This window comes from Crassostrea angulata, chromosome 4 (assembly GCF_025612915.1).
Source record: "Crassostrea angulata isolate pt1a10 chromosome 4, ASM2561291v2, whole genome shotgun sequence".
Classification (NCBI taxonomy): domain Eukaryota; kingdom Metazoa; phylum Mollusca; class Bivalvia; order Ostreida; family Ostreidae; genus Magallana; species Magallana angulata.
In genome coordinates this window covers 11882185-11910153 of record NC_069114.1, presented here as the reverse complement: position 1 = coordinate 11910153, position 27969 = coordinate 11882185, and the positions used below count along the sequence as shown (strand labels likewise).

Sequence of the window (27969 nt, the reverse complement as noted above, 5' to 3'; positions counted from 1 at the left end):
CCGCGTACAATGGAATCACACGCTAACCTGAATTCATGAATTGCTAAGTTAACAGAGAGACGGTGATTTTTTAAAAGTTCTGTTTGGGGTTTTTTAAAATGAGATATAAGCTATCTCTGGAGACATAGATGATCAATTGTGACTTCTGGGGCTGAGGACACTAACTACTTCAAGGTAAGTAACATTGACCACCATGTTTTCAAGCAACGCTGATCATAAATATCTTTTATTATTACCCTTTGTATGAGTTGGAGAAAAACACTTCGCCACCACTCATAGCTCTCATAATTAATCAATACTGTCCCCTAACAAAATAAATATTTGTTAAGCGTTATCAAGCAAAGTTAATGATAGAAAATAAACGAACAAAAAATGTGTTATACGTGTATTAGTTTTTCATATCAAAACGCGAGTAATACCGGTATATACAAAAGCAGTACTGGCTTTGATAAAAATAATAGAAAAGCATTGGTTGCAAGCAACTTAATTTGTTGATATGCATTCCAACCATAAAATCATTTGTTAAAAGCAGAATGTTTAATAAAATTAATATTCAACTACTGAACATTTTAGGGTCAGAAATCACTGCCAAAAAAGTGCATGCATAATGATCTAATTTTGAATTGGATTCCAGTATATATAAAAGTAACAAAAATTGATAGTGTTTGTTTCGATCATACCGGTATTAAATCGTTCTTCTTCAAATTTCAATTTTCCGTAATCTTTTATAATTTCATTTTTTTTCCACCTTTTCTTTACTTCTTATTTTTTTTTGTTTCTTTAAAATTTCTTTGAAGTTTTTCTTTAAATTTTCAGATTTATTCATGGAGACTTTTGTTAAACCGGTATTCTGCCTTGTTTTTCAACCATACATTTTTCCCAACATCCAAAAGTCCTTACTAATATTGAAACAACAGATTCGAATCTTTCCAGGATTGCAATTTGTTGGATTTTTCATGCCCCTTTTTGAATTTGAATTATTTTTATTAAGTGTACAAGCTCCAGATCTGTCAAAATCTATTAATACTATTCATGTTTCTTTGCATTTTTCTTTCACTGCAGTTTTCTGTTTGTTTGTTGCAGTAAGTACAAAGAATGTCAAAGATAAAGAAGAAGAAATTAAATAGGTGTAAAAAAAAAAAAAAAATATTTGAAGATTTAAAATCATTTAGCTCAAAAATGATAAAAGTATGATGTAAGACGAGTTACATGCAGGCCAGTAAATTTATGTTTCCTTTTTCTTGACAATTTTGAAGACTGAAAGATTTATGTTTTGGGATATTTGCAGTACCGTCATTATGTACTATGTTCATTTTGGTCTCCTGGAAAAGTTAAGACTATTTTAATCTAGTTTTTTTTATGTTTCTTCACAATAAAAATAGAAGACAATTGATAGAAATTGATAGAAAACATTTGTTTAAAAACAGTTTAACAAGGTAAACATTTTAACACTTTACTGATGAGAATGTCGTTGAATGCTCAAAGTTTGCCTTGTACAAAAGTCAGTGTATCGATTTCACTTAAATAGTAATTTTCATATGTTTTGATCTCTATAAATTGTTTGACTCAAACTCTATTTTGTCCCCAAAATTGCATCTTTTCTGTTAGCCAAATGCCAAATGCCTCAAAATATCTAAATTCTTTTATCATCAATTATTTAAGATTTTCGTTATAAAAACCAAAGAAATAAAAAATTATAAAAATAGAGGGTTATTTTTCAAGTGATTGTTATTTTGTTATATTTTTACTTCTTTGCGGTGGGTGTCTCTCTTATTTATATGCATTGCAATTTCTAATATATTAATTCACCATAGTATACTCCAGTAAAAGTTTTTACTATAAAAGTCACTACATATAAACCATAAGGCAGCATGATCATTTTATCATGATGCCAACATATTATTGGTCAGATAGAGAAATCAAGTAAGTTGTATGTGAGGTCTCTAGAATGCTGGTTTTAAGGTCTCAAACAAATGTTAAAAAAGCACATAGACACAATGTATTCAAAGGACAAATTAAGTTGATTACGAAATGACAAACAAATGTGTTTAAAAACCAAAACATTTATTTTCATTTGTATTTGGTTGAAAGGGTACATGTATAATATGTACATGTGGTAAAAATTAATGTATATCTAAAGGGTCAATGTATCTGGAACATATTAATGTCTCCATTGCAAGCAATTTTCATTTTTCTCTCATTTTAACATTGATTTAAAGAATATTTTGTTTAAGAGTACGCTAACATTCAAATATCAAAACCCGTCACATACTTATATAATATACATTCATCAAAAGTATGATCTATTATACTTCTACATGGAATCATAAGCCCAATCGTGAAATAATTAGCTCAGTTCTTCCAGTTCTTACAATTAAGGTTTTTGAATTTGTTCATGATCATGTCTAAAGAGTGTTTTTGGAAATTTGTCTACAGAAACAATGTCAGTACAGGAAACCTTGCATTTGTGATTCGCTTTTCTTTTATGACTTTACAAAATGACTAAATATCATTTTCAACAGTTAAAAAACAACCAAACGTAAGCCAATACATTTGAACAAAAAATTGTAAAAAAAAAAAATGAAATTTGTGAAGATAACTTTTTTAAACCGAAAGTACAACAAAAAAACAAACATAAGGGGGATTCTATAGTTTATGCTTATCATGAAAACTAATGCAAGATTCTCAAGAATCCACATTTTGATTCCTAATGATAATAGTTTTAGATTTTTAAGGTCCAATTGCAATAAAACTGTCTGTCCTTGGGAAACTCGCCTACTTGTATCCAAAATTGAGTAACCCAAATTTGCTGGAAAAGGAAAAATCCCCACGTTATTCGAGATTATGCTTGGGCGTTAGATGCAATTAGACTAAGGTAACTCTAAGCATATTTCTATTCTTACAGCGATGTCTGGTTAGCTATTAAATATAAGTATGTCGAGTTTATTTGTTGAAGTCGAACTGTCTTTTTTTTTCAAATTCAGTACTTATGAGAGTTTGCGCAGTAGCGAAGATTTGTAATCGATACACACAACATACATACAGCGTGTCATTGTTTGGCTTGATTATTTCAATCTGTGTTTCAATCAACTCACTGCTTGCCACAGCACGGTTACCGGTGGACGGAATGTAAACAAACCAAACTGAATTTTAAATTTAAAAAAAAAATCCTTCGATATAAATTAGGTTGATGCAAAAATACTTTTTGATATATTATGTCGAAAACGGACATAGTAGCAGGTTTGCAAATTATGTTATCTTCAGACTGATATTTGACATACATTTACAATACAATATTTTTTCTCAATAACAAAAAAAAAAAACAAAAAAAAAAAAAACCAAAAAAAAAAAAATAAATAAAATACAAAAAACCAAAACACCCACTGAATTATTTTGATTAACAACGTACGTGTACACAGAGCACTACCAGAAATAGTAATTATGAACATTTTGTTAAAGTTAAAAATGCTTGCGTGAAAAATTATAATAGGTACCAAATAATTTTGCACTGCTTAATCAATAATATTACCAACCACCCACCCACCCCAATTAGTTTGCTTCTGAAGCAAGTTTATTAACTATTTTCAAATATCTCTACAGGATATCAGCATATGAAACATTAAAATAATTAAAAACTGGTACCGTCAATATTGAAAACTTTGTCATGAAATGCAACTTCTATCATTCTACTGTTTTTTCGACAGTGATTATTATCTGTTATTAATAACTGGTAAAAAGAGACCGAAAGGAAACTGTGAAATTTAATAGGGATTTTTATGCGTTTATGGACCATTTCCATAACAATGTTGACAAGAATGACAGACCCGTTGTACTTTTGATTTACCAAATGCTATCCACTTAATATAACCCTAGCTTAGTGTTTACAGAGTAAATATTGTGTTAAGAACCGTGAGCATGTTAGTTCCTGGATTGTTCTTACGACAGGATGAACGTACGTTTAATTATTTGTTTATATCGTCCTCGAAAATTATCTGGATGTTCGGAAATAAGTTTTTAAAAAGTTATTTTTCGATATTTTCATCTGATATAAGTGGTACGTTTTGTTCATCGACAGAACAGTAATCTATAAGCTCTGGGCTTATCTTAACCCAACTGGAAGTGGTAGTGCTATTATCTAGCAAACACCTAAATCTAGGGTCGCAATCAAAGGTAAAGATTGCTTTAATAGTTCTTAACCACTTGATAGTTACGAGGAAATCAGTAAAAACAAAGGCAAAAGAAACGAATGTGATATTTCGTATGATCAAGACATTAAGTGTGTTTAACCTCACGAAATAATTTAATTTTTTGAAACCTATGTATTGCAAATTTCATAATATTGTTCATATATAAGTTTCGTATCATTGATTTGTAATGACAACACATTTTGGTTATGCAACATTGTGGCAACCCTTGGATTTGGGAAAATATTTAATATATAAATAAAAACAAATAGTATCATAAATAAAATTTTATCGACGCTATATACATGCTATATGACTTGGATAGCAACACCAACAACAACAACATAAGATGTGCAGGGTACGAATGCAAAGAGAGGAGTGTTTAGCTGCCTTCAAAATTGTCTAGTGTTTATATACAATGCCGGATAATAGAGCATAATATTTGAATTGTCCTTCTTTTCAAAACGCTAATCCTTTCCCCGTATCTTTCTACTTCTTTTACTTTTTCCTCCATTTCGCTGCTTTCTGATTTTACACTTTCGAAATTTCTTGAAAGTTTGTTTTTTTCTGGAAAATCGTTTCGCTGCTCGACATTTTTTTGCTACAATCAGTCGACCTCTCTTTTTTTCTACTACACAAGTTTCCCAATACTCCAAAGTATCCACTAAAATTGCAGCTGCAGATTTTGCATGCTTCAGGGCTTCAAATTCTTTTAGATTAACACCGTCCTGTTTTAGGTTCCGCATGCTATTATTTATTTTACATGCCCCAGACCTCTCAAAGTTTGTCCATTTTCTATTACGTTTTATTCTTTTACATTGAAGTTTTGAGTTAACTTGATATAACATACACATTATGGGTTGCAAAGATAAGTCCACTTTGTATAATATGAAGTACTCTAAAAAGCTTTTCGTAAGGGTTTGCACCAAGGTCAAATTGGCGTATGTCTCATGCACAAAAGATATCTGAAATTGAGATTAAGAAAATATTAAGTTATTGTTTTTAAATGAGGAAATGAAAGAACGAAGAATTTTAATATCACAAACGTATATTTGATGATATACAAAATTTAAAGTATCAAATAAAATGAAAATATCACATGTTCTTTCAAAGGTACATTGTGCATGTATGAAATATAATTTATCTGACCTTTCTGTTGACTTTTCGAGAAAGTAAGGGTTTATGGCTGTGTAACCTGCGAATGTTGGTATTATGCACCATATTTATCTTCTTTTCCTTAGGAATTAAAAATAAATAGTTTATAAATCAAAAGGAATAAATAGATAAAAACAGTTTCTTTAAATCTTACGTCGTATCAAATATGAAATTATATATATATATATATATATATATATATATATATATATATATATATATATATATATATATATATATATATATATATATATATATATATATATATAATATTCGCTTGTATATAAAAATATACACACTGACCAACTGTTTAGCAATTATTGAATCAAATGCATGTACTTACAAGGCTGTGTATCAGAATTTTTAAGTTGTTGATTGTGCTATTTATGGAGTTTTTGATGATATCCAAAGAGACAATATGATTACATGATATTTCTACATTGTTGCTTTTCGCATTTTCTCCAATATCACATGGTGAACAAATTCCACTTGCTACTGTCAATTGCAAAACGATGACTGAAACGCCAAGAAATGCTGTAACAAATCATGAAATCCTTGAGAGGAAGATAACTCGTTGTTGTAAAATCGAAAGTAGAGTATTATAGTTAAAATACAATTATGCTCAAACGGGGGGAAAGTTTACAAGCCAATAATGCCAAAACTAATGCAAACTCACCCAATACCATGTTTTGATTCTGCTTGGTCGGTATCTCGCCATTGCTTGTTTTTATAGTCTGGTTCTTGATGAAAACCCATTGTCTTGGAATACTGGTAAATGAGTCACCCTCCCCGCCAAAATAGAAAAAAATCCCCATGCTATCCAAGATAAGTCGAAGTACAAGAATTTCAAGTAGATTGTTTCATACAATAGTTTCTATTTATTTGTCTTCCTTTTATTAGTTAAGAACAATCAACCGTAATTGTATGTTAAATTTGATTTCTATATCAAGATTTTATGCCAAGGCGTCATGATAAAAAAAACATTAACTGAATGCTTTAATTATAATTGATCAGGTGAAGAATATATTTTAAGATATATGTTTTAAATTTTACTCTCAGTTGACTTAATATGCATTCATCATGTGAAAAGTGAAGAAAATAACAGACTGAAGATATTTCAGATAATAAATTAAAAACCACTTAAACGCTATAATTCTCAAATATTTTATTTTTAATCTTTGAAAAAAAACACAAAAACAATAACATACAAAGCAATTCATTTGAAAAACTTATTCATAATACTTTGTAAATACTATTTAACAAGAACGTATAATAGTGTGGGTATAAGTCTGTAAACTATATATATGACTTAAAATGCAAGATCTATTTGTAAAACGAAGGCGAAAAAACTCGATAGTCTCATGTTCACAACATGGCACTTCGCCCAGAAGCTCTGTTGTAAGAATCTGAATGTTCACTATTGAAGGCAAGATGAACCTGGATATGAACGGCGAAAAATCATGCGGCACCTCTCCTCGGCTAGTTTTAAGTATTTCTTCCTCGTGCAAAAACAACATGAAAATTTCCATCCGATGTATGACCAAAGGTAAGTTCTATAGATGAAATACGAAAAAAAAATCATAAGTTGACCATATTGTTTCTGATTTTAATAAATTGTGTACGAGTGAATTCATAGATATAAAAATCAAAACAAAATATGTATACGAGGTTTCGTATTTACCATACCTCGAATGAATCGAGCTGTCTTGATACCGGACATCTGTTATTTGGTATTATGTAGGATAATGGAAGATTGTCTTGCTTTAACTAAAATAAATGAGTAGAAACAATGTCATTTGTATCCTTTGATCGTAATCATTTAATTATTTGTCATCTCTAGTCCGTATTTTTTTGCACCAAATAAAACATTGACATTGAACACGTAAGACCTTAAAACTGATTTGCATTTATTTGTGGTCGTTATTTGGACAAAGTTACGCAGATAATACATCAAATGGAAAATGGGAATCTATTTAATCAAACTGTTTTCAAACCATAGCAAAATACTCGTGTTATAAAACCCGCTGAATCTTTTTTTTCATAAATTATTTAAACGCTGTAGAGTTCTCTTAAAATGACATTTTTTGGGGGCAGTGACTTCCTGTTCAAAATATTAAGGAAAATTTATTAGGCTATTTGTTTGATGGAATAGGAATTTTTTGCAAATAGTTGTAAATTATTTCATTTCAAGTTTATTTAATTGTGATGCCCGTGATTTAAACAGCTTTTCCTGATTAAAAATACATATCAAATATATCAAACCCGATGACTAGAGATGTACAAAAAACCTATCATAAGCACATTTAAATAGTAGGACATGCACCCTTTGTATTGTCTTTATTAAAGCCAGTAAACTCATCCCAAAAAAGATAACAAAGTTCTATGATTTCGAAAGTCTTAAAAGTTGTTTGTCTAAAGTCAGACACCCTTTAACAATGTATACGATTGCTACACGTTTGTGATGTTCGATTTGCCGCAAACGTAACTTTAAATTTGTCGCCTTTTTTAAGAACAATCTATTTTTCTATAGACATTGACATGACAGTCTCTTCTAAAATGACAAAATTTCTTCGAAAAACAGGCAAGAACGAGCTAGTGAGTTGTTTTTTTTTTTAATTTATCCTAAACGTGAACAGTTTTCTGAAATGCTACATGGTTATTTTTACGTTGTATTAAACTTTGAGAAAAATTCATCCGTTTATGGGCCATGAACCAGCATCCAGTCTTGAACAAGTGCTATACACTACTTTGAGAGACGTGCGGCACGTCTACTTTTTCGAATGAACATTAATTTAGGGGAATCAGTTACTTTCTTTACCTGTGACTTTTCATTCGCGATTCGATTCGCAACGCTATCAAGTAAATGAATACACATTGTTTCGTGGAAAAAATACCAAATATAACTAACCAAATGTGTTTGCCATTACATGTACTACAATTTTTCAGACTGAGTGTCGTTCAAAACCATCCCCTACCACCTAAACAAATTAATTACCATTTTTCGCAGTAGTGAAGAAATAGAACGGTGTAATAGAGTCAGGTGTGGTAACACAGCTCTGCAGTTTTCTACCGTGTCACGAAGTGGGGTCGGTAACACTGGAGTTACAACCACCAACAGAACTGTAATATAACACCATACCATACATGTTTTACATAGTAAATATAGTTCGTAGGGTTTATGTTCACTACACTTTCATACAAAAAGGTATTTAATCTTAAAGATTAGATTTCATGTTAAATCTTCCTTTTCAAAAAGCACATTTGTATAATGTTTTGCACTATTATCAAATTCTAATAAACACACCAGGGTACCTGAACATCATCTAGCAGCAGCGATGAATTTGATAATGTGACATAAGAAATCAATATGTATGATTTGATGAACAGAACATTTCAGTAACGAGTGCATTATCTCTTTGACTTCAATTCAAATACTTTACAATTGTGTTATATTTTTTTTCCTTAAACACTTCCTTATCAAATATTTGGATAAATGTCGATTGCTTGCAGACTCTACTTTTTTATCTAAAGATGTATAATGACATTCTCTAGCAATTATAATCTATATACGTAAAAAAAAAAGCAAAAAGTATCAATAAATCAAATTTCATATTTTAAGATTAAAAAAAAATGATTAATAACAATAACTTACTTGCACATAGAATAATTTTCCGTTTCATTGTATAGAAATAAGTTAAATAAAAGAGTGATTACAAATTATCTGTGAGTGTTTCGATTTCTGTCTAGATTTATATAAGCATTGTCTGTGTTATATTTCAAGGAAAAGCCCAGTGGAAAAACAATTACTTAAAGCTGTAATTTAATGAAACACAATATTTTACATGGGTCGCAATACCTTATTGGATTATTGTAGTATGGGAATATGACAATTTTCAAGAATGCCTATCCCTTGTTTCATATCTTTTTTCCATAGTATCAGACAGCTAAGCATTGGTGTATCACGTTAAAAAGAAAGAAAATGATATAAAAATATATTTTCTATTTAGATTTTAGGTAAACGCTTTTGTTTGAAGAAAATTAAAGTACATTTGATTCTGTTTCCTAGTATAATGTATCAAGAAAGAGATTAATTGTCGTTATATATAACAGTACAAATTGGATACATTCGTATCGATCGATTACCTATGTTGCATACATTCCGTCAAAAGGTTTTGTCAGTACAATTACAACTCACCTACATTTACCTTTCTTCGGTAGAAAAAGATAAATGTTTGTTCAATTGATTGATTTTTTGAAAACATCATTTCGTTTTAATGATAACCAATGTTAAAAAGATTATACTTGTATTAAAGTGTGTAGGATTTATTTTATTATAACATGTAGCTGTATGTATATACTGGTACTGTGCTATAAAAAAGAAACAAATAAAAACAATGTAGCTATGTTTAATTATAGATTTTGCAATCTTGACTTTAGGACATTCTTTAACCAAAATCAGATTTATATTGTGTTGTCCTCCTATAATCTCTTACGTTATTAATTATTTTATGACATTCCCCAGGCAGTGCGAGGTTAAAGATAGTTGATCGTCATCATTAACCTAACAATTGTGAACCTCGATTAAAAGATATTATTACTGTGATAACATTATAAAATTAAAATAAAGCATGCAATATTCAAAGGTTTGGATGATAGATAAGTTAAATCCCATGTTAAAAATCATGAGAAGAAACAAACCTGTCATTCTATAGTTTAAATGTATGTCAAAACCCTGTATTTTATGGATCAATGGGACAAATTTAAACCTATCCAAATTGAACTGTCATCTTTTCTACGAAATAGGTAGTGAGATATCTTGGAGGGGATTAAAAAAGAAACTCCCCTTTAAATACTACACATATCAAGTAAAAACTGGTCCGTATCTGAATAGTTTAATTTCAAATAGTTTAAATATTTGAAATACAGAAGTCATGAAAAATTTACATAGTAAGCAAACGGGGTCTTCCTTGATATGATGCATCAACATAAACTACATGTTCGGAAAAACATGCATGTAACCTAACCAAATATATAAAATATTGAAATGTATTACTGAAAACTTTCTTCTTTACACAGTTTGTTGTTAAAACAATGCAAGCTGTACGAACGGTCCTTTATTATAACATGTGGTAATATGCAAAACAGTTGCACATTGACTCTACTTTTACCATATTCAATTTGTACATAAATTTCGTTGGTTGATGCAAACCTTCTGTTCTTAACAACATTAAATTTTAATGAGACCGATAGGGACTCGTTTCTGGTTTTTTTAATGAATGATTTATCTTAAATCCTTGGCTAATTGATTACCGCCCACACTTCTTAAGGCGTATTTGAATTCACTGAAGGGTGTACTTTAAAACAAAACAAATTCATCAAACCTATTAAGATTCATTCTAGCTAATATTTTGGCCCTGTTTGTGAAGAATATTGATTTCTCTCTATACATATGCATACAAAATCCATCAAGTCTCCAAAATTGCGTCAAATGTTCAATATGGAACAAGGTTAAGATATTTAAAGATAACTAAAGAATGCGGAGATTTAAAGAACACTTAAGAACGCTGTTGCCTACATTTACTGCTAGAGTTTTTGTTTTATGAATCACCTTTAAATTTTAGTTTTTTCGATATGTTTGTATCATTGTCATTTTTTTATTTTCTATAATACGTTCGCACCTCTTACTTTCACACTTATCAAGTAAAATTTCGTCAGATGTTTTATGCGATTGTAGGGGAAAATACTTTTTCCTAAAGGAAATTTCTATAGTTTCTATAAAACATTACAAACACAAAATGCCATAAAACATTGAATTTTTTAAACATTTCTTCGGTTTTCGTCAGCAAAAGTTAAAATCAGTACTATGTAAATACTATTTGCAGGAAAAGAATCTTAAGCAATATATATAAGAAAAACAAACTAAGTCGAAAATCTATCAACAAAAATCAAAGGGTTTTCAATTGCCTTTTAAAAAAATAATGAAATGTAGAATATTCCTTATTATCAAGATAACTGAAAACTCATAATTAATAAAAGTACATTGAGTACAAAAAGTGCGTATAAATATCTATGAAGTTCAGAATGCTTTTCTTACCCTAAAATCATCCCATCAACACCTGTGTCGGTTTGTCATTATTGTTTACGGTGTGTTCGTTTGGAGCCTAGTACAGAAGAGATCGCCGATGAGTCGTGTGGATATGTACGTGCATAAGAATTTTATATCAATGTGTAATCTTTAGCTTGTTTTTTCCTTGTCTTCTTTCTTTTTTTTTTCCAGTACACATCAAGTAAATACCAGAAATGATTAAAAAACGATAAAATGCATAAACAATACACTGATTTATAAAACAGTTAAAAAGGGGAAAGCTAAAAAGGAAATACATGTACATGATAGCAGTTTGGTTTGAACAAAAGTGAATCATTTGATGAAATGTTGCCTTTATTACATTTAACTACAATTACATGTTTCATGGTGCAAAAAGCTCCGATGATTGATATGAACTCTGCTCAACAAAAATATCTCTATAGTAATGAAATGTGAAATAAATTTAATATAGTAGCGGGAAAAAGTGTGAATCTATTCTTTTTTTCTTCAAAGGAAGTAGTGGTCATCATAATTTGTCTAAATGAATTCAGAGAAAAAAGAAAATAAAAAAAATTAGCTAAAATTTATACCAATGGTTTCATATATTTGCCTTTTATCAAATTCAACCCTTAACAATAACTGAAAAAGTTAAAAAAATCAACAAATCTAACAGAGAAAAGATTAAAAATAAAACGTAAAAATTGAATGTAAAATATTTAAACGATTCTTAAAATCTGTTTACTACACTACTATGCTCTTTCAGGAGACGTCTTAAATTTCAAATCATCATTTTAAGTTAATTATTGATTTCAACAACGCATGTTCTACATTAGTGAATATTCAATATTTATGCAATGATCGGCAGATTATATTGTTACCCTTTTGGAAAATAAAATGTCGGCAATGGGTTTGCGAAATATCAAGTGACGTAATTTAACTTTACTAATTAAATAAAATGTGTAGAGTGTATAACTTTAAGCATAAACGGAATTGGGTTTTTTTTCACCACGAATCATGCATATGGATTGCAGAGTAATACAGAAACATACTATTTCAAAGACATACAAATGGATATGTAGAAATATTCTTATCGTAGACACTGTAAAAATTGACCTTTAAAATTTGTTTTTTTTAAACTGAATTTAGTGAGCTTATATCTACATTTATACTTCAAAGATTCCCATATGCAAATTCGGTAAGGACAATTACATTATTTTGCACAAAACTGAAAACATCTTTAATATAAAAACAATGTGCAAAATTTCATCTTACATGTACATGCATCAAACATTATTTAACGAATACGTAACGTGTAAATTACAGTCATGCGAAAATGTACGATAAGATTAAGTAAATGACCATGAAACATTTATCTCAAGGTAAGTCTCTGATCTAGCACCAATGTGAATCGGTTCTGTAAATTCAGGGGGAGCTCAAAATAAGGTTTGATGCTTAGTGACGTTATAGTACAATTTTTGTCGACCATATTCTCAAACATTGTGTTTACTTTTACTATGCAAGTTGACTCGAAATTTATTCAATACATAGACATCTTCATACTTCAAAGTCTTTCAAAACAATTAACATGTTGATCAGTAATAGTATTAAAACATCAAGTTCACGTGTTAGGAATATTGCTTTTTTTCTCCAATAGAAAGATAATTGAAAAACTATATTTTTATGATTTGTTCATTATACCTTCATAACAAACTAAAGCAAACAACTGATCATCAAACATACATATTCGCTACCATAGAACCAGTACAAAAGACAAAAGTAAAGAACATGGATTACCAGTTATTAACGATAGTACACTCTGTTTGAATTATTGATATTAAACTTTTCCTCAAAAGATCTTCAAACTTTCTTACGACCAACAAATACATGACCATGAACAATTTTTGGATAAAATCTCGCATTGCTTAATACCACTAGGGTATTTCATTATAGGGTATGTTTGTTGATGTGCTAAAGTATGAGTGTGTGCAAAATCTTGTGAGCAAGATAAACATTAGACAGATGCATGTCAATTTTTATGTACATTTACAATGCGATTAAAAAAACATCAAGTCACAACAAATAAACCTCTTAACGTTATCAATGTTCGAAAGATTGAATTTCGCTGTTTGGTAGTAAAATATAAGCTTACAAAAAGTCGTAAGCATTTGTAAACGTTTCGTGTTGCAAAGGAATTTTCCGCCTGCCTTGCGCTGTCCCATTTTATTTGTTTAAGGTTAGAAACCTGGTTTGTTTTTACATGTAATACAGCTTACAACAGCTTAAATGTTAGTTGGCAAATATGCTCTTACATGTGTTCTTTTAGTAGCAAATCTATGCCGTATATGATTGCAATTGTTTTGTTACAACCTTTGAACTTTCGAAATATAGTGGCATTAATACATAAAATAAGACAATGTACTTCAAAGAGTGAATTAACCTGACATTGCTTCTTTCCCGGAATCTGTGAAATAGCTTCAATATTGTAGAGACAAAAAAATACATTCCCTGATTCATAAATATCTGAAACGTAAGTATGTTTTTATAACTCGAAAACATTTTTATATCAAAACTAAAAATATGTTGGTAAACTTGCTTTCAAAACTGATACATTTACAGGATTAGGTTTCAACAAGGATAAGACAAATTTACACGCATCACTCAATGAGTTCCTTCTTCTTTAAAGTATTGGTTATAAAAAGGGAAAACAAGTGAAAAGCTGTCAATGTGACAGCAAACCGGGTTTTCTTTTATTGTGAACTTTATCCATAATCCAATTCAACCCATATCCAGTGAACTGGTGTACCATATATGCAATATTTTGCCAAAAAATGACTAAGTTCAAAACCTGGTATTTTTTTCATAAATTATTGGAAATCAAAATCCTAGCAATATGCACACCTCTGATATATGTAAAATTGATCTGCAAAAGAACAAATTCCTATCTTGAAAACTGTAGGAAGAGTTATCCGTACTATGAGGGTACATTATATGCAATATTTTGCCAAAAAATGACTAAGTTCAAAAGCTGGTATTTTTTTCATAAATTATTGGAAATCAAAATCCTAGCAATATGCACACCTCTGATATATGTACAATTGATCTGCAAAAGAACAACGTCCTATCTTGAAAACTGTAGGAAGAGTTATCCATACAATGAGGGTACCCTATATGCAATATTTTGCCAAAAAATGACTAAGTTCAAAAGCTGGTATTTTTTTCATAAATTATTGGAAATCAAAATCCTAGCAATATGCACACCTCTGATATATGTAAAATTGATCTGCAAAAGAAAAAATTCCTATCTTGAAAACTGTAGGAAGAGGTATCCGTACAATGAGGGTACATTATATGCAATATTTTGCCAAAAAATGACTAAGTTCAAAAGCTGGTATTTTTTTCATAAATTATTGGAAATCAAAATCCTAGCAATATGCACACCTCTAATATATATGTACAATTGATCTGCAAAAGAACAACGTCCTATCTTGAAAACTGTAGGAAGAGTTATCCGTACAATGAGGGTACCCTATCTGCAATATTTTGCCAAAAAATGACTAAGTTCAACAGCTGGTATTTTTTTTCATAAATTATTGGAAATCAAAATCCTAGCAATATGCACACTTCTGATATATGTACAATTGATCTGCAAAATAACAAATTCCTATCTTGAAAACTGTAGGAGGAGTTATCCGTACTATGAGGGTACATTATATGCAATATTTTGCCAAAAATGACAAAATTTCAAAAGCTGGTATTTTTTTCATAAATTATTGGAAATCAAAATCCTAGCAATATGCACACCTCTGATATATGTACAATTGATCTGCAAAATAACAACTTCCTATCTTGAAAACTGGAGGAGAAGTTTTCCGTACAATGAGGGTACTCCTTTGGCAGCCGCCCGCCGCCCGCCTGCCCGCCCGCCATTTTCACCATTTTAATAACCGGATTTTTCCTTCGGAAAACCCGGTTAAAAAAACTTTAATATTGTTTTATAGATTAATTTATCGAGTTCGCTTTCATTTAAACTTTATAACAACTGTACATATGCATGTCTGTTGTGCTTTCTGTGATTTAGTGTATCATTATTTTGAATTATATTGTATCTCATCTTCCATTTCAGTTTTGGTTGAACAAAAATATTTAAAAAAGAAATATTAACTGCATACTTCGTAATAAAACTGCGCCATTATTTTGTTTTTCTCGGAATAAAAAAAATATGCATGGACACTTTTCCAAGAAAATGAGCCCTTCATTGAGATTTCAATTAATATTCAGATTAGAATTAAAAGAATAGATTTTTTTGGTCATTTATGTCATTTGGCAGAAACGACAGAGGAACGTTATGTATGTAAATGCTTTTTTCAAAATAAGTTTTAAAACTTTAATTTGCATTGAAATATCGTTTTTAAGTCATCACATTTTGTTTTCAATTTTAGGAAATAAAATGATAAAAATATATTCTTTTTATTGACATTCATAAATATCCCACAAGACGTAAAATGTGTTTATCCGTATTATCCGTAGAATAGTTCTGACTTTAAAAGATATAATATAATAAATAAAAATTTAGTTAATATATCTTCAAATGCAAAGATTATAACAAATAAAACAATGGGGCAATTTACCGAACGTAAAAATGACGTTAATGAAATCATAACGTAACGTCGCAAGGTGAACCACGTAATAGGTAAGAAAATCCATAACTTTAAATGCCAAATAAAGATATTTGTCGTACTAAGTGGATCTTCATGAAACTTCATAACTTTAATATTCTGACAAATATATATATATTAATCCATAAAAATCTGGAATTGTGAAATAATGCCATAAGGACTCTTTTCTCATGGGCGCATATATGTATAATTTTTTTTTCAAATCTTAAAGTTGCACCGGCCGTTTTTTTTAGCAGGTTAAACGTCTGGTTTTCATTTCACCTTGGTATTCGAATACAGATGTATTTTTAGATTACAACTAACAATCAGAGATTGACGACTATTAGAATCAAATTACATACTTGACAATGAATCATATTCCAAAAGTCTCTATACATGTTACACCTTAATGGCAATCTTTTTTCTAAGTTTTCGACGAGGGCATGAATTGCACTTGACAATATGACTATAGTTTCATTAATTATGACTGTTTTAAAAACACATGGATTTTTATCTCAATATCTAAATGATTGGAAATATTTACGGTTTTATTAAATTAGATGAAACATATTCAAAACACCTTAATAATAATAAGTAATAGGAGTTTAGTTTCTTTCCAAACTATTGTTCAAAGCGAAACAACTCTAACAGAATTACATAACTGCATTTTAGAGGAACCATATTAATAAATGTATGGTCATTTATAATGTACAGTTATTCTTTAAACGACTAAGTTATCAACATAATTTTTTTCATATGAGGAATTGTGTTGAATTGTATTGGTTTTTATATGTTTGACGTGCAGACTACATGTACTTGAGCTTTCCATTCTCGTTAATACTCCTTTGACTTTTCCAAGAAAGTGTTTCCTTTTGAAACAGAAACAAACTAAATATTGTGAAAAAAGTCGAATCGGTCATTTTGTTTCAAAACAATGCAAAATATTTTTTTTTAATGTGTAAATTTAGCCATTTGAAAAAGTTTACATAATAAATTTAAAGATGGCAAAAACTTCTTTTTTCCTGCTTAATAAAGACGTTTATTTGCCATATACGCATTTTTACTTTCCATTGCACTTAATACACCGAAATATGATTTTCTAATAGTTGTTCTAGAACCCCAAGGCAGATCCCTCCCCCCCCCCCAAATAGGTGGGAACTTTAAGTACGTTATAGCTTAGGATCGGCGATAATTCACTCAAAGACACTAAGTGACGCATTATCCTCAACATGACCAAGGTCAAGTAAGAGATGAATGAATACTATCAGTTACCCAGGATCAATCAACGGTTTCTTTGGATCTACACCGGGTGTTTTCCAAACACCCGTAGGCCAAAAAAACAAACCCAGGGTAAATTTCCGAACACATTTGATTGGACCTTGATTTATTTATAAAGAATTTATTTCCTATGTAAACTAAAAAAAAACATGTTTCCCATGTCTAATCAAGGATGTACTACACTTTCAAGATATATCATTTACGCATTTTATGCATTGTGACGTCATATTTCATGCATTATGATTGTAGTTTTGACTTTTGAATAAAAAATGTTACCTTGATAAAGTAAAGGGAAGACGTGGAATCGTATAAAGATAACGTAAGCAGCTCAAATAAAACTATGATAGTAAATAAACATGAAGTTAACAAAATTTAGCATTTTACGGGAAAAGTCTGGCATAACTAGACTTTTCATTATACTTAAACGTTGAAATAATAGGGGATATATTTTGGATTTGTTCTGATACTTTTCTATAAAAAAAAAATGAAGCTTAATAAAGAGGCGATAAATAAGTTTATTTTATGCTTTTGATCACTTCATCATTTTTTGGTAAAATATTGGAAAAAACATTGTTGGCATACTGAGCCTGAATATAATTAAATTGTGACCACTGGTAAATATCTATTCCTAATTCCTTTCTTCTGATTCATATGACAAAAACTACTATTTTATTACAGAATTGCGAAGAAAGAAAAATTTGAAGCGATATAATCAACCAACCTGAAACCATGTTCATGTACCTAATGAGTGTCATCGCCCAACAGTAATGAAGGTACTCACTACATCAAACCTATACTTTTTTAGATACTAGATGGCGATTTAAATGTTTTGTTATTTTTTAATATTGATTAATTTGGTTGAATATCATCTTGCTTCATTGGTCGAATTGTCGCTTAAAGTATCGTTCATATTTACTGAATTTTGAAAATCATTTATGATTATTTTTATCCAAACTCGCATATGTTTCGCCTAATTGGCTTATTTTCTTTCTGTGCATCATGCTTTTAAACACAATCAAGTTCTTCTTTTGCTGATTTAAGAAACTATTTGAAGGTTTAGTTTGACACCATATTATACAACCGTAGAATCAAGCACAGACACAATAGAGACAGTGATTGATTTCTTGAGCAATTACATTTCATAACATTACATCGTATGCAAATAAACCCCATTAAATCTAATGTGTAATACTTACTTCAATTAATACGGATAATAAATGTGAGCAATAGGTTTTTTCCAAAACAAAAAACACTATTCTGAAAACACGAGAGAAACAGGAGAATAAATGCTTAAAACGTTCATAGTAACACACTGTATTTAATTACAATAAATAGTCTGCTTTAACCAAATTTGAGCCAGCTTGCCCTTTGAAAATTCTATTGTTTAAACATAAAATACATGATTTCTAAAATAGTTGGCTTTATTAGAAAAGTTGTATGTCATGTATAAAGGAAAACAAAACAAAAAAGCCTAAATTTGTTTTTACTACAAAGAGCATTAAGTTCACATTAAGTTCAACATTAAGATTTACATCGGGGGGAGGGGCGGAGGGTGCTGTTTTCTTTGATATCATCGATAATGTTTTACTATTGAAATTTGAATATTAAGGTACTTCACTACACCGAAACTTATACTTTTTAAGACACTACGTCACAAGATGGCGATTTAAATTTTTTGTTAAACTGTTTGTATCAATCGAATCAGATGTACATCGGCATAGCCTAGCGGTTAAAGTATCAGGCTTGTGATCATGAGTTCGAATCCGCCTGGGGCTTTTGTTTATATTCACTGAATGAAATTTTTAGAAATATCATTTTTTATCTAAAATTGCACCTTTTTTCGCCTATTTGACATATATACTTCTTATCCATCATACTTTCTATCATAATCAAGTAATTCTCTGCTGATATGATATTTTTTTCAAGGTGTAGTGAGGCACCTTAAGGGTAAAGGCATAATAATTCGTTTTCTTTTTGACATTTTGAGATTTTATAACGGTACTCGGTAAACTTCAAACTTTATTTTTTCGTAAAATTCAGTCTTTATTCATGGATAGAAATCTAGACATTGTTTTAAAATAAAAATGATTGCTTTTGAAATGTTTAGTTTGTGTAAACTCTCTTCCTTCTATGGTTAAAAACGCAATAATATAGAAAATGTATTATACAATATATAGACCAATTGTTGAAAGTAGTGATCAATTTGAGGCAATTTTAGCTACTTTAATTCATTATTTTTCTTTTTAAACTCATAGAAAGAAGTATATGTAAAGAACAATATAAATATAACTTTTTATTTAACATCACTTATGAGAAAAAATGTACATGCTTTCTTTCAGTGTCCTTGTTGTTTAATAAAGGCATGCAATATAAGTTACTGTCTTACCGAATCGCATCCAACGTGGAGAATTCGACGAATAATCGACTGGATGATGATTTGATACAAAAAATGCACATAGTCAGTTTGTAATTCGGATTAAGCTATTCAGCAGACTAAATTATACTAGATGTTAGTGTGAACAGATATAAAGTTACCTCATATTACATAAGCTACAATATTCGGTACAAAAAAGTGTTTGCTATTTACAAATGTACAGAACATGCACTAGTCTTGAAGAAACTTTTTTAACAAACTATAACGAATTCTCCAAAGTGGTTTTGATTAAATATTTAAGAAATAAAGTACGAGTTTTCGTGAATGTTGCTGAATTACCTCCGAGGTCGAGAAATTTGTTTTGAAATATAAAAGCCGAGGCTTTTATATTTCAAACAACATTTCGAGACCGAGGAGGTTATCCTGCAACATTCACGAAAACAGGAACTTTATTTCTATTCTACTAACAGCTCAGTATTTCTACAGATCGTTTCTCTTATAGAGAGACGATCTAGATCATTTTGACGGCTGTTCCGTGTAACCCCAACGGTTTTGTTAGTAATGTTTACTTGTGTATCCATCAAAGGAATCATATGCAGACGACAGACTTTTTCTTAGGATTTTAATACTCTTCACTTATTTATAAAATATCTTTGAATCATATTCCTAATATTTTAAGGGCAATTTAATACGATTAAATCTACTACACGTTATATATTTTATGTAAAAACACGCTGTGAAAATGTGCTAAGGAGGTCCTAGGAACAGCCGCATTGATCTCTTAAAAATAAAGATTTGAGGCAATACACATTGTTTTGGCGGGAACTAACACGTGAAATTGACATGGTTTTAAAACTTTTTACGGTTTGAAGTTGTACTTCCATGATCAGAGCGAGACAAATAGGTATTTCTGATCTGATAATTTACTGATGACGTTCGTGGTATATTGGAGAGTAATGTCCGCGGCATCTCTTTGATCTCGGCAATAACTGTAGAAGAATGATACATACATCTGATTTACTACAACGTTAGACAGTCTAATCAATTTGTGATACTCAATTTATTAACGATAAAAAAGACCAAAGATATATAAAACTTTAAAAGGATGCGACATAAAGCAGCGGTGTTTTTCCAGAGTGAATCCTCTAGACATTGTCTTAATGGTTTATTTTACATTGTCAAGACGTTTGTATTATTTTTTATGTGGTATATTAAATTCGTTTGTCTCTTTTAATCGTAAATATTCGAGTCCCTGCTCTTCAACTTGCAATAATTCGAGAACATTGTCACTTATAGATAATGATCTACAGCCAAAATATTTGATCTTTTATGGAAATGTATTATGTATAATAACATTTTTTATATATATAATCCAAATTGAGCTTAATGTTCAGTTATTTTTCAATCTGAGCAGGGCTCGAGGTTCGACTATTTATTATCTCAATAATATTTGCTTAAGTTATGTACACAAATCTAGTATGAGTTAACGTAGTGGAGAAACTAAATTTCCCGTACTTTCGGCATAGAATGCTTCAGATGGCACGTTCTTTTCTAATTGGGTCAACAATCGAAAGACATTAAACACCTTCGCCTTCTCGGCTTTAAAAAAACATAAATATGATCATATATTTATTTTATCCACTTTGGGGTAACCAGCACTCCACATGCGTAGGTTTCCATTCCAGTAAGAATCAACATTTCAATTCAGCAACAGGAATTGTTAATTGATTTTAATAAAAATCAAAAGGGAAGCATGCTCAAGTTTTGAGCAGAAATCTTTCTCAGTTTTTCTTTTCCCATGTTCTTTATTAGGAATGCTTTAGTTAGATATTTTGACTGATCATCCAGAGTATCAGTGTCGGTGTCCCATTTTTATGTTCTGTATATAGTTGCTGTCTGTAAATTCGTTTTCAGGACCACAATGTGAACTAGTTTTGTAAACTAATTGTGCTATCCTATATAAATAAAGGACATTATTCTTATATATTATTATTATGTAAAATACATAACACACTACTCTTTAACATGCAAACAAAATTCAGGCCATGTTCCTGCTAACCTGGACATTAAATGCTGAATAAATTTCAAACAAAACACTTGCAACTGTGTATTGGAGTTCAATACGAAAATGGAAGATTAAAACATCTACTTCAAAACGATTTTTAGTACTTGAGTTTACAACTAGAATTGTAACTCCGTATTTTTTATATACTATAGTAACTTCACAACTGACATTCAATTTAAACTGACCATTAAAAAAATATATCCCAACGAGGCATTTAAAATATTAAAAATAGAACAATACAATTTTAAAGAAAATTGAACGGGAAGATTTTAGCCTCGTCTATAAGACACAATAATTTCAATTGAGGTTAAGTGATTATTCCTTGTTTTAGCGGACAATGTCTTTATGATTAGAACATGTATCTTGATAAACTGTGAAATGAAATTTTGTGACTGAAATACCATATTTCTAGACAAGAAGCTGTCGCGGTTTCTACATGAAGTTTTCTTTGATGTGACGTAAACCAAGAAGATGGTTGCAAACCTCAGAAACCCAAACGTCTGCTCACGAGAGATCATCATATTAACTCTGTCCTGCACGTGACCTGCACATAATCAATATTTCGTATAATGTTCTTTTTTGTATTGTTCAATGAATATATATTCAAAATAAATTTAAATACATTAGCTAGTAGCAATTTGAATTAGTTTGAATCAATCAATGTTTTGACATACCGACTTTGAACATTATCGATGAAATCACATGCCCATAACCTTCTATATAAACAACCGAAATGTAATGTCTGATATTTTACATGCAATTACAACTTTTATTCTCTGTTACAGTTTGGGTGAGAAGAATAAAATATTTTCTCAGCAGTTGATTAATAAAAAAAAAATGATATTTGGCCATTCAGGGAAGGACCATTTTTTTTGTTGGGCCTGCCAATACAAAAAATGGAACTGGAGAAAATAGTAGTAAAAGGGACAGAATATCTAAGTCCAAATAAGTTCTATGGGCATACCAAACATTCAAGTAATGCAAAGTACACATGTGTTTTTATTCTTTGAATACTTTACTGTCGCAGTGATAGTCTTATTATTCATAAATTCATAAATTCAGACTTGTTTTTTCCTTACACCTTAATATCATCTGGGACATATGTCCCATAAATTGACAGTTAATAATAAATAACTCTTCGATGTGATATGCAAAATTCATTGATCAATTTAAGTTTGTCATCTTATGGCTTCTGTTGTTCCTCTCTCAAATCCTCGAGAACATTATCACTTATAGACACAGATTCACTGTCAAAACTTTGTGGATTTGTAGAAAGGAAGGATTTATCATGAGGCGGTAAGTAATTTAAATCGAGATCGGCATTCTGATGCGATCTTAGGCTCGGAGTTCCACTGTCAGATTCCCTTATGAAATCATTACTTACGTTAAATTTAAGGGACTTCATTTTCTCGTTGGGAGATGAAAAATTGCTATTTGATCGTTCATGGTGATCGTAGAATGAATAGCGCTGTATTTGCCTAAATCTTTGGCTTTTCCTGCATTTACAGCTAAGGATGTTACGGAAGGCACGTTTGAATTCTTTGCTTGAGAAGCCATAAATCACTGGATTCATCATCGAGTTACAGTAACCGAGCCAGAAAATCACTTTGAACAAATCCTCGGGGGGTGAACATTTACTACACAATGCACCTGAAAGTAAAAAAAACAACACAGAACTGTTTAAATATTATAACATGATGTTGAAAGAAAAAAATGCGAATTGTTGCTCTCTCATGATCATTCTGTGAAGCAATGTGGCCAGTACGCAAATTAGAAATATTATATTTCTCTCATGATAAATATTTAATTTCAATACGCTGTGAAAATGTATTAGTTTCGTGCTTAATAATGTTAGGTGGCAACAGATCTGACCTTCTGAATAGGTGGTCTTTCATATAAGTGTCCTTAACGATTTGTAATCGAAAATCTGATAAAAAGATACAATAACTAATGAAATACATGTAGTTGATGTGGCGCAGATTCATCCACTTGTACTATATTTATAAGCGTCTGTATGTCAAAAACAAAAAGAACCCTGTAATCCGTATTCGAGTATCATAACGATAATTTTAGGTCTCTGGTTCTAAGGAGATGAAAAAAGGCTCTTTTAATACGATTTGGTAATACAACCGTAAAAAAGTAAAAGTGATTAACACTGGCATTTGAAATCCCGTGTCATTGAAAGCCAATACCCTATACACTCAACGCCCCAGCCTAACGAACTAATAGTAGAAATTTCTGAATGAATGAACCGCATTACTCGATCCTGGCCTTTTCAAACCAAGTGGAGCGAAAATTATTTTTTTTTACATTATGCATGTATCTCTCTATCAACATGATCTTATTTCTAGTTAAGGACCTTAAAAATGTTTAGCCTTCTCATTTTCTTTCGCTTCAAAAACTGATACGACAGTTTAACAAGTGTGATATTTGCGTAACTTGTACTGAAGCACTTAAAATGTAGCTAGAAATAGATACATTTGACTTTCCTATCCATTCGTCGTGTATCGGACACTTCCTTTTTGGAGAACTCAGCTATGTTTGAAAGTCTAAGTTGAAAGAAGATGGCAACTGTGTATTTAATATTATTGTAGTGGGTATAAAGGGTCGGACACATTTTAAAAAGATAATGTCTTGTTTATTGTTAAAGGGGTAGTGAAGATATAAAAAGGTTCAACACAACTGGCGACCCAATAAACGTTGAAAAATACAGCCATTGAAAATGACAGTAAAAATCAATTAACAAAACAGTGTCTGCTTTCAAATCGCATTAAGTTCAAAGTGAATGGAAAAAAACATAGTAAATATAGGTTCGTTCAAAAAAACTTGAAATAAATAACCTCAGTCTGTAAACAAGTAACTCTCTTTGGCGGTCCAACATATTAAACGACATAAAATATTTAAAAAAAAAAAACTATTGTTTCAAAATCGTTAACCTGGAATGTAGAATGTTTCACACATATAGCCACATCTTTTATCGGAGTTATTATCTTGATGCCCATAAAGACTTTGGGCTTTTCTGTCACTTCGATTCTTTTAACAGTATTTCTTGTCTGTTTGCCAACAAAATTAAATTTTCCTATTACTGTGCAATAACTTTTGATGAAACCACAGAGACAATATAAATTTTGCTTGAATAAAAGAAGCTCCCTATATCTATTTTCGTATTTCATTAAACTGTCTGGTTTTGGTCCATTTTTTGTTCCTGTGTTCAAGAATAAGGCAGAGTTGCACCGCAGTATTATTGAGTTTCGAGTGTCATGGTAGTAAAACGATGCCAATAATTTCAGTTTAATAACAAATCATCAAAAAAGAAAATGCAGAATTTTCTGTTGGCTTTATTTTCAGCTTGCATCTAGAATATAATGACAGCCGAATGCTAAAAATAATAATCGTGGAAAAAAAGTTACAGAGCTCGCGTAATAAATGGAAATCCAAACATGGAAAGGAAATTCGCAGACGTTTATGGTTATACTATTCTCTTCCCTGTTTCATATATTCCCTTGTTGTAATTTCACACCTGTAACATTTCTGTAAGATATTAGAAATGTTTCCTTGCTCATTCGCCGAATTCCTATTAAGTACCCTGCTACATTTTCTTTTCTTATTACCAACAACATAGTGTCTGGAAATCGGGTTCAACAAGTATATTAAATTAAATGGGTATGAATTTTCTAACTAAATGACGTCGAATAGAAGTCATTATGTTACGTCCAGGTACTTCTCAATGCAGATGTGGAAAAGTATATGTATGCATAAACATTCAGCATACTGGTATTAGAACTAATTTGACAAGAGCCTGGACTTTGGTTTGTTGTTTCAAACAGCAATGTGACGTAGGCATGTCCATTTCATTACTGGCCACTCAGCCACAACTCTTTGAAATCAGCAACATTTGTCTGGCTTTGAGGCAAGATAACGCAATCGGTGCATATTTCGCTTGAAATCGCGTTATTTTCAACTCGTTTTGACGCACGAATTAGATAGCCACGTCCTACTGAAAGTCCAAGGGCTTGTTAAAATGGTTCTAAGACCTCGTAACTTTCAGGATAAGTAAGGTATGACCGAGAGAATCCTGTAGGGCTAAGTCCAAGTTCAGGGAAAGAACCGAGCAATGTTCTTTTGTGTAGGTAGTGTTCATTGGGAAACGTTACACCAGACACCACCAACATTACCAATACTTGTACATCCTATATATATATAAGTCACGCATCTTACATATCAATCAAATAATGATTTTCACACTTAAATATTTGACCTATTTGTACTGAATTGATCTACGAAAACCGAATTGGGTCACAGTGAGTTTATTTTGACAGAAATTAAAACGCTACGTGTAATTTAATTTCATTAGCATAGAGGTCAGACGACGGGACATCGTGATGGAAACAGCAACTAACCTGATATCCAAACACACATCAATCCATGATTTGACAAGGTAATGTCACTCAAGTTACATCGGGATCGAAAATTTAGCACTGTAATGATGACCAGGCATGCATTAAATTCTCTTAATCAAGCATGCTGTCTCTTCAATGTTTCTGTAATGAACTGATCCAGGAACTATGGAAACCTCATTAGGGAGAATATCAGGATTGATGGGAAGAGGAAAAATTCCATATAATGGACCTGTACCTTTTTAATTAAATGCATCAAAACAATGAGTTTTTGTTTTTATTGCACCTAACGTGTATTTTCACTCATATAAATAACAGGCTTGATTAATGTCACCTCGGTTTTTTTTTATTTGTTAACTATATGTTTCATAACATGATTTTCATTTATATCTAGCATTTGTTTGAACATAAAACGTTTGCTCACGACTTCATGCTGATCTATAACTTAGTTATGGACAGCATTCGTACTAACCACCTGCTCACAAAACTTTCAGTAAATCAAGATGGCCACCCAAGCGACCCTTTGTAATTTTATTTATAATCCGAGGAAGTTACTTATGGCTTTAATAATATGATATTTAATGAGTTTTTTCATATCAGGATGCTAAAGAGTTTGTAGATTATTCAAAAACTACCCCTCTGTTCCATTAAATAAATTTTTGATGAAGAGATACAATCTTTGTGAGCGTTATCTCTCTTTTCACAGACACATTGTGCCTTAAGCAGTCGAAGTTACTTCCCTTATCAAGTGATATGTGTACCGTAAAGTTTTTAGACCCGAACAGAAAGTCAGAAACCAGGCAGTGATACTGTTATCTCTTTATACAGATTATAATTTAATAATGTTTGATTTCTTTTGTTCCGGAAATACATGTCTGACATTCTGCAATACCGTTTCCCCCTTAATGTCGCACTATCTCATGATCAGTTTTGTCAATTTGATTTTTGTGTTGTTTTTGGAGAACTGCATCTAATTTTACTTAACAACCAATCTTGCCTTACAGCTAACATGCATGCAGATTGTACTTCTTTTTCATTACAAAAGAGGTTAAATATGATCAAATAATTCTGTTTGATTCAGATTATCAGATAGGCCGGTTTTCGATGCAGTGTCTGCGGTTTTAGTAAAAAGCAATATCGTTTACTTAAACGGTTTCCTACTATTTAGGTTTTCGTTCGGATCTTGAAAGAGAACGTCGTATCTGACACATTATTTCGCTTTTTATTGAATTTTTTATTGTGTTGCAGAAAAAAACCATAACACGTCAAGTTTAACAAGTTTCCAACGGCATCAATTGTTACGAAATGAAACGAATTCATCTTTTTTGAAAACCAATAAAAAAAAACAAAATAATAAAAACAGAATGATTGACCTTTAAACAACAAAGTAATAATCACCAAAACACAACTTTTAGCACCATAATAATGCTACAGCTTACATGTATACATGGTATTATATCACATACAGTAGTTTAACTGAAGATATATGTCTCCAGTTTCAGTTTTATGGGATCTACTTTCAAGTAGGGCACTACTAACAAAGTTAAAGCAAGGCCGTGTTAAAGAGTCTCTGGGGATAAGTGATACCAGCTTTACATATAAATGTTACAAAATAGTACATCGTGGTACGGTTGCCATAGAATCGTTCGTCTGTATGTTTGATTATCAGTGCTGCTCTCTTTGATACTTTAAATGATGCCAATCTAGAGTATAAAATATATATTTTTTTTAAACAAAGTGAAATATTGACAAAGTGATAGAGAAAAAAACAACAAA

General features: G+C 30.8%; 1 protein-coding gene and 2 long non-coding RNA genes across 4 annotated transcripts in view; 1 reads left to right on the top strand and 2 right to left on the bottom strand.

Annotated features, from left to right (window-relative positions):
• The first annotated feature begins 111 nt into the window (after window positions 1-111).
• On the top strand, window positions 112-27969 carry LOC128181425 (uncharacterized). 2 transcript variants are annotated; one of them, XR_008243316.1, is made up of 4 exons: window positions 112-174; window positions 6766-6885; window positions 18036-18130; window positions 26151-27969. It is a non-coding gene; the product is annotated as an uncharacterized LOC128181425 (long non-coding RNA). The 2 variants fall into 2 exon arrangements; XR_008243315.1 differs by lacking the exon at window positions 112-174 and having other exon boundaries at window positions 6541-6885.
• On the bottom strand, window positions 6772-12171 carry LOC128181424 (uncharacterized). The gene is made up of 4 exons (XR_008243314.1): window positions 11434-12171; window positions 8335-8459; window positions 7026-7106; window positions 6772-6892 (listed from the first exon to the last, which is right to left on the bottom strand). It is a non-coding gene; the product is annotated as an uncharacterized LOC128181424 (long non-coding RNA).
• LOC128181422 (alpha-1A adrenergic receptor-like) overlaps window positions 22773-27969 on the bottom strand; it is a 42077-nt gene continuing 36880 nt past the window's right edge. Inside the window, exon 3 of the mRNA XM_052849822.1 lies at window positions 22773-23446. Coding sequence (XP_052705782.1) covers window positions 22980-23446 — 467 coding nt within the window. The 3' untranslated portion in view covers window positions 22773-22979. The remainder of the gene's footprint in view (window positions 23447-27969) is intronic.